General features: G+C 36.8%; 1 protein-coding gene across 1 annotated transcript in view; it reads left to right on the top strand.

Annotated features, from left to right (window-relative positions):
• The first annotated feature begins 3,554 nt into the window (after positions 1-3,554).
• Naaladl2 (N-acetylated alpha-linked acidic dipeptidase like 2) overlaps positions 3,555-14,126 on the top strand; it is a 610,065-nt gene continuing 599,493 nt past the window's right edge. Inside the window, exons 1-2 of the mRNA XM_028761198.1 lie at positions 3,555-3,573; positions 3,897-4,428. Of these exons, the coding sequence (XP_028617031.1) occupies positions 3,555-3,573; positions 3,897-4,428 (551 nt within the window). The remainder of the gene's footprint in view (positions 3,574-3,896; positions 4,429-14,126) is intronic.

Genomic DNA, 14,126 nt, shown 5'->3' with positions numbered 1-14,126 from the left:
CTTCATATTTCTCACCTTTTGATAAAACTACAAAGGGAACTGGTCAGATCCACTGAAATGGGAGTTATCCACAATGTGGGCTCTTGGAATTAAACTTGGGTCCTCTATAAAAGCAGCAAATGCTCTTAAATTCTGAGCCATTACTCCCACCCTAAGCATATACATTCTTAAATAATTTTATTCATTGTTCTGTGACGCAAATATGTGGTATATTTTTCAATAATGGCTTACTGTCCAGTTGTAGAAGTAACCAAGGATAATGTATATAACCTAGAATATCTGGTTTTCTGGGGACCTTGCTGGCTAAGAACGTAAGAAGAAATTATCATTTTCTAACACGGGGGTTGATATTTGCCAACATCTGGTGTCTAGTTTGTTAATTGCTATACTACGCTATAATCATTTTGTTATAGATTAACTTCATTTAAATTTGGGGTGTGTGTGTGTGTGTGAGTGTGTGTGTGTGTAAGCTTTTACAAAAGTAAATTCCCATATAACCTTTTTCAAAGTGTCTTTAGTGCTCATTACCACATCCTGAATATTTTCTTCACCTCCACCTCATCTAACCCTTCCAGCTCCAATACTCTCTCCTCTTTCCCTTTTATACCATCACATTGTATCTCCCCATCCCTGAAAGCCCTCCCCTTCTGGTCTCTCACATGTTTCCTGAATACAATGGGTATTCCACAAGAATCACACACATCTAAATATTCAAAACTATCTTCCACATATGAGAAAGAAAAAATAAACAAGTGAATTTTGTCTTTTTGGATCTGAGTTACCTCAATGGAACCTCTAACTGGGAACATAACTGTAGCTAAGAGCATGTGACTAGGTGGGTCATAAGTCCTATGGGAGAATCCTCTACTATCATTCTACTAAATTAATATCATAGTAAAATGAGTTTACTGACTTATCATTACATACAGATATTAGTGCATCTCTCAGCACTCATCTGAGAAGCTTCTTATTGCAAGAAGATAATTGATAGAGACAACTTGCCAAAATGAAGAGAATAAAAGATGGTGAAATATTCAGCCCTAATTGATTCCTTGAAACATACTTTCTTCCCTCAAGGTATGCACATCATAGAGGAAGAAGGAACATAAAAACTGTAAAAGCCATAGGCTGTGTCTGACGGCATTAAAGCTATTTTATGGACACAATGGTCTGTTGCATATATGGTCACTCAGCATGCACAATATCTATAGAAGTTCAAGAGAAACAAAATCTCAGCATTTGATCTGGGAAGGCGAGCATCCCTAACTGAGGACTCTTAAATATAATTGTGAGCCAGGTTTCTTTAAGATGTTATGACCCCTCCTTTTGTAGTAGCATGCTCTTCACCCGAGTAATTGTGGGAACAAACAGACAAAGAAGCTGAAAGAACATGAAAATCATGAAGCTGGGTGAGTAAGAATGTAGGGTAGATTTATAAAATATCAAGGTAGGCAAATGAATATGATCAAAATACATTACTGGAAATTCTCAACAAATTAAGACAAATATTAAATAATAAGAAGAAATCTTAAAAACATTTCTCCATAGACAACTCAGCACATTTTATTGTTCCTGTGTGTTTTGTATACACATTTTTCTCCTATGATTGATTGTCTTGTCCTATGTGGGAAAAGGGACCCATTCATCTTCACTTTTGTTGCCTCTCCTGACGACAAATATAAATGACATACTTGGTTTAGGGTCAGTTTTTGATAAGAATCAATCTTATTTGATAAAGTACCAAATGAGATTTTTAGAATTATATTTTATTGTGTATGATTGAATATTAAGTTATGTGTAATATTTCTAAAAATTCAGAGCATTTTTATTATTTGGGTCTCTGTTCACCAACCTGTGAAAGGTCAGTATTCTGTGACTAATGCTACCTTCTCTCATGTAGCCCTGGTTTTTATCTTCTTTGTTATTGTTGATTTGTTAGTGACTATCATTAAGAATTAACTTATAAATTATCAGTTAAGCTTTGTGTTTTACTTCTCCTACTGTATGTTGGAGATATGGAAATGTCATAAATCATGGTGAAGGAGCTAAATATCCAGCTAAGATGACATCTAGTGTACAAAACGTGCAAGTGTAAACAATGTAAACGTTATGAATCTTCAACAATAACACTATAGTGGCTAACAGAACTGAGACCATTTACTGTTAATTAGACATGTTATCCTAATAACCTCACTGTAGGACATAATGTATGGTCATCCAAAACAGTAGAAGAGAAAAACTTTCATCTGCCACTCACAAGGTTATGAAATGAAGTCCTCTCAAGGTGGTGAAAACTTTGGATACACGGCATTCTGGATTTTTACATAAAGTTCACTGATCTGTGTGCTAGTTCATGTCATAGGACCTGTGAATACCTTTATCCTGTTTGATAGCTTACAATTTTCAGTAATTTTTTTTTTACCCATGATTATTTAGGTACACTATCTTTTACTTTTTACCGTTCTATAAACCTTATACTGCTTTATCTATTTTGCCACTTCTAATCTTAGGTTTGTTTTCAGAAGCAGCTGAAGTGTACATAACCACCTGAAGGTCTTTTATACAATTCTACTCTTAAGAAATCAAGTCATTGCTTCACTGCATCTGTCTGTAAATTGTTTAATGTTGTTTCTAAACATGGTAAAAATTGGCTTCATTGTTTTACATTATGGATATTTGTGTACTCCTGTTACTCTCTATGACTGCCAAGATTAGCTCTCTGTGTGTGTGTGTGTGTCTGTGTGTGTGTGTATAGGTGTGTCTGTGTTTGTGTGTATAGTTTTTAATACTTTTCCTATAGGCTTTCTACTCCATATTTTCAACATTTATTGTTTATATAACAGCAAAGTATAATTAATAAGGTTTCAACCTCTCCTCTAGCCCACCACCCAACAGAGGTAGTGGAAGAGAAAAGTTATTAGGATGTGGGGCAAGTGGACCTGTTCAGCAACAATAGTTCTTTCCAGGTGAGCTCGATCTTCCTTGGCAGCAGTTCAGTCCCATAGCAAATACCAAATATAACTCAGCAGCTGCTGACCAGTCCTGTAGGCAGGCAGATTCCCCACATGAACCTCAGCTTCAGTCCAATCCACTAGGCATGTAGACACCACACAAGAACCAGCAGCTATAGATCAATCCAGAAGAAATCACAAGGCTTGCCAACCAGCCTGAGGTGAGACCGCAGAAGGGACAACTGTTGCAGGAACCTCAGGAACTGTTATTTGGCGAGTATCTCTCTGGCATCACCACTAGTGGAGCTCAACAATGCTATGGAAGGCAACCCAATACATGTGTGTCCTTAATGAAGAATAGTGAGGCAGAGCAAATCAAATGCTTACTGCTCCTACTGTCTGTGGGGTTACATTTATACTCCGTCAAGCTTCCTTTCAAGTGTCTGACATATCAAAACATTCTTTCACCTGTGTGCCCAAGCAAAATATCACTTGACATAACTGGTTTTCCAAAGAACAAAACTAGAAGTTTCCACTTTGTGTGAGTGTGTATGTATGTGTGTGTTATGTGAATGTGGGAGCTGGACATGCACACATGTGCACATGCATGTGAGGGCCAGAGGTCAGTGTCTGGCATTATCAATTACTCTTCACAGTGAGACAGGGTGGAAGAGCATGAATATTTATCTAAGATACCACTCCAACAGCCCCAGGAATTCTGTCTTCCCAAGTCCCCAGTGCTAGGATGACAGGAGCTTGTATCATCACATTCAGCCCTCTAGCCTAAGTACTGGAGTTTGAACCTACACACTTGTGTTTGAGTTATACATGCCTGAGCAATCTGTCCAGGCACTAAGCATTAAAAGTTTTGTATACCCAAACAGGCTTTCTTGTTTTTTATATTGTTTTTACTTTCAATTAAAAAAAACTAATTATTTAATAAAGCAAAATTTTCATTTCCTTTTAATTCCATAGGTAAAAAGATGGCTTATCAGAAAGTCAAGGCAGATGTACGAACCTCAGGACATTCACAGTACTTAGACAATGATGACCTTCAAGCTACTGCCCTTGATTTAGAGTGGGATATGGAGAAGGAACTAGAAGAGCCAGGCTTTGACCAGTTTCAACCAGATAATGCTGAGCATCAGAACTTGGGTCACTCTGAGACTTTAGATCTCCATCTTGATTCTATTCAACCAGCAACATCACCCAAAGGAAGATTCCAGAGACTTCAAGAAGAGTCTGACTGTGTGACCCACTATCCAAGATCTGCACCAAAGAACTACCACTGCAACTTTTGCTACCTGTTAAAAATACTGTGCATAGCTACCGCTCTGTTTATTTTTGGAATTATAATAGGTTATTATGCACACATGAATTGTCCTTCTGATGCCTCGCCATCAGGAACAAATAACCCACAGTTATACCAAGATATTCTCAAGACAATCAAAGCAGAAGATATCAAGAAATCCTTCAGGTAGGTGGAGAGAAATGAATGTTGTTGGGATGTATTTCCTGGGGAGTAAATTTAAGAGAGCTTGACCTGGATATATAAGTAAATTTTTTAAGTGAATGGACACAACTGACATCAGGAATAGAAACTTCTGGAAGGATGCACAGATTCAGATATGTGGTTCTGGGTTCTACAATATTCATTTATGGTGTATTTTTATGAACTTATAAGGATAACTATCATCACAATGGCTCTAGCCTATTCCTTTCTTCCATTTGAGAAACACTGTTAGACTATGATGAGATAGAAAGATGGTTTGAAACAAAGGTTAAAAAAAACTAGGATATTTTTCATATGGTTAAAAAGTTTAATGGCATCTAAATGAAATCAGTATTTTTATGGGATGAGATAACTGCCATAAGTTACTCACTGGGACATTAGGAATTGTTGATACCTCACAGTCCTCACCTTTCAAGTAGACACTCCCTGTTTAAACACCCGAGGTTTCACCTATCAGATAGTCCAAAAAGATCCTTTCTGAACTGAGCATGACTTAATGGATAGCTGTGGGAGCTGCATGCATTGTTTGTTTAATTGAAAGGTAATAAATCCTTCTTATGGAGAACTTAATCTGAATTGTTAGAAAGAGCTCCGATGTCACCCATCTGACAATTTGATGATTGTGTTTTGTTATTGGTGCAAACTGAGTTGTAAATGATTTCCTAGTTAATAGACATAGTAAATTGAATGAGGAAGAAAAACTTACATTCCAAGAAATTTAGGAGAAACAAACAGCTCTTTTGTTGTTTGTACATGGATAGGATCCAGCAGTACTGTTTTCCCAGAGGGTTTGTTGTAGGCCACCATGATTTATGGCTGAGGATTTGCTGGCAAGTATGCATTTCTAGCGATCTTCCAGGAAACTCTAATACTGAGGATGTATGATGCGCAGTGATGCTGATGAATTCCAATACTTTCACTGAATACATATCTAAATGACACATGGGAACCCACATCCTGTGCACAGCTTGTCTGGCTTACATCATTCCTTAAGCATTCCTGGAAGAGTAATGGGCAGGTGATAATGCTTTCCATAATATTATCCAATTTAAAATTTCTCTATTGAATTGAGTGAAATGTGTTTTATAAAGATCTATTGTGTCAGTTTTGAGTTGACCTAAGCATCAGGACACTCTTTGGATATTCTAAGCAATGAGTACTCCTTATATTTTATTTTGTGTGTTGTACGAGTTTATGAGGGGGATGTCAGAAGTCTTCCTCACTTTTCCTCCATATTTCTCTTTGAGTCAGCATGTTTCTCACTGAGGCTGATGTGTATATATGCAGCTAGCTGACGAGCATCCTTCAGATGTCTTTCCCCTTTCTTCTTCCCACTGCTGAGATTGCAGCTGTCACTTGTACTCATGCCTGGCTTTTACATGGGTGCTATGGCTAGAACTCAACTCCTTATGTTTGAAAGACAGACACCACTCCAGCTCCCAAGCTGGATACTCAATGTAGACCTGTTATTCCATCAGTGATGAAAAATGGGAAATTAATCAGAAAATACTGAGGCATCCCAGTACGAAGCTACCACTAATCCTAGGAAAATAAACTGCTAGAAAGTGAGTGTTTCGACATACACCAGTGCAAGCAGGATACAAACACATTTGGAAACACTGAGCACATTACCTCTAGAGGGGGTGAGAAGTACAGGGTCCCAGTAACTCTTCTAATAGATGAATCCTGAAGTAAGCTGGCATGGAACATGAGAAATGTCTCATAAATGTCAGAGGCTGAGGCAAAGATGGAATAAGCCTTTCAAAAGTCGGTATCCCTGACAGAGGGATGCAAGTTTACAAAGACAACAGGTAAAATAGAACTTTATGAAGCTATGTTTACTGTAACTTCAGCAAGGACATCCAGGCTATATTGTAAGGGACCCACAAAATTAATTTGTTTTAACATTAAGAATAATTGCATTCACATTTCTTCTTTTTCATTAATTTATTTATTCATTTTGCATCTTGATCACAGACCCCTTCCCTGTTTGATTCTCACAACCCTCCTTCCCCAATTACTCCCCAAATTTTCTCAGTGGAGGGGAAGACCCCTGTTGCCACCAATCCTCCCTGGCCTGTCAAGTTACAGCAGGACTAAGGACATCCTCTCCCACTGAGCCAGATAAAGCTAGAGGAAATTGATTCAGAGTTAGATAATAGATTAAGAGACAGCCCCTGCTCCAATTGTTAGGGAACCTACATGAAGGGCAATATGCACATCTGCTAAAAATGTGTAGGGGCCCTAGTTCCAGACCATGCATGCTGTTTAGTTGGAAGTTCACTTTCTCTGAGCCCCTATGGTCTCAGGTTAGTTAGCTCTGTAGGTATTCTTGTCTCCTTGACCCCTCTGACTTCCTTAAACCTAGCACTCACTCTTCCAGAAGACTCCCTGAGCTCCAACTAATATTTGGCTGTGGATCTCTGTATCAGTGGCTGAATGAAGACCCTCAGATGCCAGTTATGCTAGGCTCCCATCTTCAAGCATAGCAGAGTATCATTAATAGTGTCAGGGGTTATCTTTCTCCTATGGGCTAGGTCTCAAATTGGGTCATTTCTTGGCTATCCCCTCAATCTCTGCTTCATTTTTATCCCTACATATTTTGTAAGCAGGATAAATTTTGGGTTGAAGGTTTTATGGATGAATTGATGCCCCTCCCTTTTCCTGCCTTCAGTCTCCATATCTCCAATTGCTATGAGACTCAGCTAGAGTCAGTTCATTTTCTTTCAGGCGCCTCCCCTATCCTGGGTCTCCAGCTTGCCCCAGAGATGCCTCAATGCCAGTTTCCATCTGTAGCTATATGTCAGTTTTCAGTTTATGAGCACAGTATATCTCATAGCCTCAAACACACTTTTTTCTCTTGCGCTTAGTCAGTTTACAGATAACTCTAAATGCATTTTATTTGCTAACTAGGATATATATATATATACATATATATGTATATATATATATGTGTGTGTGTGTGTGTGTGTGTGTGTTTTATCTATATTATACATATAGATCAACATTTATCATCCTATATAAAATTCAACATCAAATAAGTCAAGGATCCCAACATAAGACATATACATATGCATATATATATATATATATATATATTGTATTTTTGAAGTAAAATAAATTGATTATATTTTGAAAGTAAAAAATTTTGTTTGCCTTTTGAAAATCCAGATGCCATGAAATATAGGATGAAAAGAAAAGCATGTATACTCTAATAATCTCTCACATATGTGTGTGTGTGTGTGTGTGTGTGTGTGTGTGTGTGTGCATGTGTCTTATGTTGTGATGTAGTGATCCTTGATTTATTTGAAGTTGAGTTGTGTGTTGGATGATAAATATTGATCTACTTGCATTCTTCTACATGCAGCCTTCCAATTTGACTTGCACCATTTATGCAAAGAGATGCTATCTTTTATCTAACATGTATTTCTTGGCTCTTTGTGAAAAATTGGATGTCATAATGTGTGAACTGTGCAAGCTTTTTCAATTCTATTCCATTCATCAGCATAGTGGGTCTTATGCCAACAACACACTGCTTTTATTACTATAGCTTAGTAGTAAAATTTGAGATCAGGGTATTAATACTTTCAGCAGTTATTTTATTATTCAGAATGGTCCTTGCTATCCTGGAATTGTTGTGGTACATATGAAGCTGAAAATTGTCCTTTCAAGGTGTGAAGAATTATCTTGGAATATTGTTGAGGATTGTATTTAGTCTGTAGATTCTATTTGGAAGGAGGACTGCTTCATTATGTTAACCCTGATTATATTTTTGAAGTAAAAAACTTTGATTATCTTTTGAAAATCTAGATGTGATGAAATATAGGATGAAAAGAGAAACATGTTATACTCTAATTATATCTCACATTAATTTTATTTAGTGAAAGTATAAGGGCAATATATACAAATGTTATATTTTTTCATTAAAAACATTCTTTCACATTTATCTATAAGTAAACAAAATCTCATTGTGTCAAAAATATTTTTGATAAGTACTTGAGGTCTATCTTTTAATAATGATATTTATAGCAATATTTCACATAAATACATACAAGTATAAATAGTTACATTAACATACTGCTTTGTATTAAGTGCTATATGTGAGACGAACTTTCTTACTCCACTTCTTTTAAGGGAATGTTTAAGTTCTTCCAAACATTCTTAGAGATAAATGTTTGTATGCTTATTTAATCATTCTTTTTTTCCATAAATGCCTGGAAGCAAATAACCATTTTAGAGAGTTTAATTTCGTTGTTTACTTTGCGTTATGAAACTGCCTCGCAGAACTTCCAGCCTTCTAGGTCCCCATTACTGTTTGTTTTTGATAGATCAACAATAATGTTACCATTTTTCATATGTTAATTGACTTTATTTGCATTTAGTTTTTGCTTACATGAACTAATTTCTGAAAAATATGCCCCACCCCATATTTTAGAGGTTTAGAAATAATATATTATAATAGAAAATACAGAATGCAGTGTACATAAGACTTTTCTAAGTTTATTTTATGGAGACATTTTCCTTTTTACATTTATTCTTCTCTCATACAGTATATCTTGACTTAAGCTTCCGCTCTCTCCCTTCTACCAGTCTCTCTAACCCACCTCTCCTCTCCCACAGATTCTTCCCCTCTTCCGTACACATCCAGTAATAAAAGACCAGAATTCCCATGGACATCAACTAAGTACAGCATAACAAATTCCATGAAGGCTGAATGAGGCAACCCAAAAGTCAAAGTCAGTCCCTGATGTCACTGTTAAAATTTTCACAAGAACTGAAAACTACTTAGCCATAAGATATATGCAGAGGACCTAGGCCAAACCCATACAGGCTCCTTGGTCTCTGTGAGCCTGCTTGATTTCTGATCAGTTGATCTGTAGACTGGCTGTTTTCTTGTAATGTCATTAACTCTCTGGATCTTCCAATCTGTCAGCCCCCTCCTCCATAGGACATCACAAGCTCCACCTAATATTTTTCTTTGGGACTGCATCTGCTTCTGTCCGTTGCTAGATGAAGTCTCTCTGGACTCTCAAATGAAGATGATGCTAGGCTCTGGTCCTAGAACATTTTGCAAGCATGATAAATTGCAGGTTGGAGGTTTTGTGGCTGGGTTCAAGCTCCAGTCTCTCCACTTGAGGCTTTACCTGGTTACAAAGGATAGCCAATTTTTGGAGTTGTTGACACTCTCATTACTCCATCTTTGCTAGTGTCATCATTCCTTGGAGATTCTACCTTACCCTGAAATCTTCCTCCCGATCCCAGTGTTTCTTCCACTATTTTCCACCACATCCCAACTAATTCCTCCTATTCCCATTCTGCCTTCCTCAAGTCCACCTGTGAAATTTATTCTTTTAGTCCTTCCGAAATAGATCCTCGTGCCTGCCCTATACTGCCCTTTAGCATTCCTTGCTAATTAGCCTCTCTGTGTCTGTGGACTGTACCTTGGTTATCCTTTACTCTACAGGTAATGTCCACTTGTGAGTACTCACCATGTTTTTCTTTAAGGGTCTGGATTACCTCACACACACAAAGGATAATTTTTTTTCCAGTTCCATCCATTGCCAGAAAATTTCATGGTTTCATTTTTATGATGTGTAAATATGCCATGTTATTTTTACCCAATCTTTGGTTGAGGGACATCTAGGTTGTTTTCATCTCAGGCTGTTATGAATAAAACTTTGTAGTCACATTTTTTAAAAAAAATTTTGGATTTTGTTTGTGATTTAACACATGAATATTATATTTAAATCATTTCTACCCCTTCTAGGCACTCTAACTCCCCCCCCATAACCCCTGTAAATTCTTGACCGATTATTATGGATTTATACACACACACACCTCTATTAATTCAATTTTCTGTAGTTCAAATATACATGTGGTTTGAAGTTAACAACGTGGAACAGTGTAAGCTATAAGAATGCTTATTTGAAGAGGAGTAATTCTTGTCTCTAACGCTATTAATTGCCTTTCACTTCTTATCTAGGCATAGGGCCTCCTGAAACCTTCCCCACTAATATTGAAATTGTGCATTCCTTGTTTAGGCAACCATATTGTTGATATTTTCAAGGTGTAGTTTCTCTATCACATATAAAAAGTATCTTGCAGATGAGGTCCTGTTCCTCTGGCACTTTTAGTCTTTCTTCCCCCTCTTCTGAACTGTTTCCAAAGCTTAGGTGTACTAGGAGTTTGTTGTCAGTGTATCAATTTGGATTTGAGACCACACAGCAAACTGTTCCTAAATTTTGTCCAGATGTGGATTTCTGTAATTATATGTCTGCTTTAAGGAGAACATAATTTTACACTTATCTGTGTGAATAGGATAAGTATTTGAAAGGCAGATAGTAGATGGTTAGGAACTACAACAATTTGGAAACATGACAGTGGTATGTTCTTCTCAATGACGAATGATCTTCTCTGTCACAGTTAGATTTATAATACTAGATATTAATTCCTTCCTATTGAGTGAGCTCAACATCCTATTGATATATATTGGATTCCCCGGGATTTAAGTGCAATGCTAGTGCTTTTGGAATATATTGTCAGGCTGATCACTGTAGTTTGTTGTTGTTGAAGCCACGTGAAGGTATTGGTTGCTATTCTCCTTTGGCAGCTTACATAGCAACTTCTGATATTATGAGAGCTAGTCCTGAGGGAAGAGGCCTCCAGACCAGATCCAGTCTAATACTTGAATGTCTTAATCCTCAAGTATGTGGCATCCTTAGGAACAGGGTCTTTCTTTCAAGTTCTCAGAGGTGACTGAAGGTAGGAAATAGTCTACATTGTTTGAGGAGTCTTGTGTCCTTCCCTGTTCAGTAACTTGAAGAAAAGATTACCATGCCTTTTACGGTATTTTAAATTTTTATTTTGTTTGTTTATTGCTGTTGTTATTGTTCTTTTCTTAAGATATTCTATGTGTCTGGGAGGAAGCATTATCACCTCAAGTACCATAATTTCATTTTAAAAATATTTTCAAACATATATGTGTGAACACATATTTAAATATTTATGCAATTTAGGTAACTGTGTTTTTTATAACTTTTCAAACAGTCTTAATGTTAATTTCTTCCTTTCGCTTCTGTATTTCCTCTCTCTCACATCCCCAGTCTACCCAACTTTTGCCAAATTCCCCTTTATAGATCCTATGTTCTACCAACCCTCAAGGAGCCACATTTTGTTAACAAATACATTGGATAAAACATAAGGTTCTCTAGAAATTAGTCTTATTTAAATGTCTACACTTTTGAACAAAAGCAGAGTTTTAATTTGTAGCTTCCTTGATATAGTAAATTAGACACAAGTGAGGCTGCACTATCAAGTCTTAATTAATGTATGTAAACATTATTGTCCTTAGGTGGGAATTAACAATTCATAAACTTTAGGAAATATTGTAAGTATCATAAGTATCTTCAATATTCTGGTGATGATTGAGAGCTTGTTCAGAAATGTAATTAACTGTGGGGTTTCAGATATAGTAGTATGCTAGTAATTATTTTATTTAATGTGATTAATGGAAGCTTGCTCTCGAATCCCATTTGCTTTCTGCTTTTCAAACTGTATTTAGAAACATCATCTTCTTCCTTCCCACACTTCCTCTTCCTTTTTCTTAGAAGAAGAAAGACTTAAATTTTTATATATTCATATGTGTCTGGGTGTGGGTTTATTTGTGAGTGCAGTGCTACAAAGGCTGGAAGATGGCATTAGGTCCCCTGAACTGGAGTCAGGAAGTAGGAAGCCAATTATCAGGAGCTTGGATTAGAATTTGGACTATCTTAACTACTGAGCCACTTCTCTCTCTCTCTCTCTCTCTCTCTCTCTCTCTCTCTCTCTCTTATCTTTTTTCTTAATGTCACTCTTTTCTTTCTGATTTACCTTATTTTAGTAGCTAATTCATTATATATGTACAAGATAATAGTCTTTGTACCAAGTAAACCTTACTAAGAACATTGTAGTTAGGTATCTGTGATTTAACACTATCTCTTGCAGGAACAAAAAAATTTGCAATTGGCTTAAATTCCCTTCCTGTTTTCTCTCTCCTGTGCCCATGAATCACAGCACTCTGCTCCATAGTGTCAAACTTTCTTAGAGCATGTTAACTTTATATATTAGCAGGCCTTACCTCTACCCAGAGCTACAGAATGGAAGATTTGCTAGACTTATGCTAACTGGATCTCTTGGCTAGATTACATGATGGAAGCAAGCTTAATTGAAAATAACTGAAAGAATCTCTCATTTTTAGAAAGATTAATGTCACACTTTGCCAGGGTATCAATCAATAGCAGCAGCAGCAATGCTGACAGATACCCACACCCTTCTACTCAGAAGCTCCAAATGTAAGAAGCCTGGTTTTTGTATGAACTGCCATTTTATGATGTTTCAAATTTGATCACCTCTAAAGGATATGTGGGTTCAAGACATTTGGGAACAGAACATATGATTTGTTTTATTTTTCTCCCCATTTCTTGTCCTTTTGCTCATGGATCACATAAGTGTATAAAGAGCTTTGCTCCTCTGCTGTCCATTTACTTAGCCCAGTCTACAATGCCTACTGCCTTTCCTTTGTTCAGTCTTCATAACTGTCATCATCCCCACCACTTTCTATTCTAAATCTATTTACTTCATCACTAAGAAATATATCATTGATCTTTTTCCATAGTATTTACAACTACATATTTACATTTATAAATGAAACCAGAAAATATTATTCATGAAGAGCCACAGGTCAATGTCTGCATCATCAAAGAGTTAGAAAGAGTTTGGTGTTGGTGGTATAGTTCTCTTCAGACTCCAAGGAGGTAGGGATCTGCTTCCTGTGTTTATACAAAGAACTGTTTTTGCTATTTCTTGCCACTGCTCTTCTCAGTCCACAGCTTTACTGTCTGCTTCTTCTTCCTCCACATTTCATTTTAATTTTGATTGATTTTACTCCATCCTTCTTTTTCTGTTCCTTATCTTTTTTTTCTATATCTTTCATTAGAGAAGATGATAACAGGAAAGTTGGGATAAAGGAAAAAAAATAAAGGCACTGCTAGTTGGCTATTTTAATTAAAGACAAATATCTAAGTATATAACCAAAGTCATAAGTCAATCTATGCACATGATAAGTGAGTATACCAGGAAAAAAAATAACCCTGATGGTTTCTCAAGGAAGTAATTAGCTATTCTACAATTGAGCTCTCCACATTACAAATGTACAGTGTCTTAAATTCAATAAAAGAAAAGAAAGCATAGGATATGGTAATTTAGATATGCAGAGAACCTCATTAAGCTGACTTTTAGATAAGGCTTACTTAATGTAGATTGTTTAGAATCTTGCATAATTACATTACTATTTTTTACTGATTGTATATAACTTGCAGATGAGAGTTAAAGTCCCAAGTAATCCTCAGATAAATGAAGAATTTTTAAAGCATAGATTTTGCCTGCAATGCCTTCCATTTGACTTACTTAAATACTGGATGCCTAGAAATTCTGGTCAAGGTGATAGCTCTGTCAATCTTTTTATGATGGTTCATCACCTCCTTCTCTCCCCCTCCCCCTCCCCTCCTCTCCTTCTCCCTCTTTTCCCTCCCCCTCCCATTTCCACTCCCCCTCCCTCTCCCTCTTCCCTCCCCATCCCCTCTCCCCCTCCCCCTCCCCTTCCCCCTCCCTCTCCCTGCCCCTTC

This window comes from Grammomys surdaster, unplaced genomic scaffold, assembly GCF_004785775.1.
Source record: "Grammomys surdaster isolate TR1022 unplaced genomic scaffold, NIH_TR_1.0 62, whole genome shotgun sequence".
NCBI lineage: Eukaryota > Metazoa > Chordata > Mammalia > Rodentia > Muridae > Grammomys > Grammomys surdaster.
Note: the sequence above shows the minus strand (reverse complement) of the source record. Positions and strands in the feature narration are given on the sequence as shown.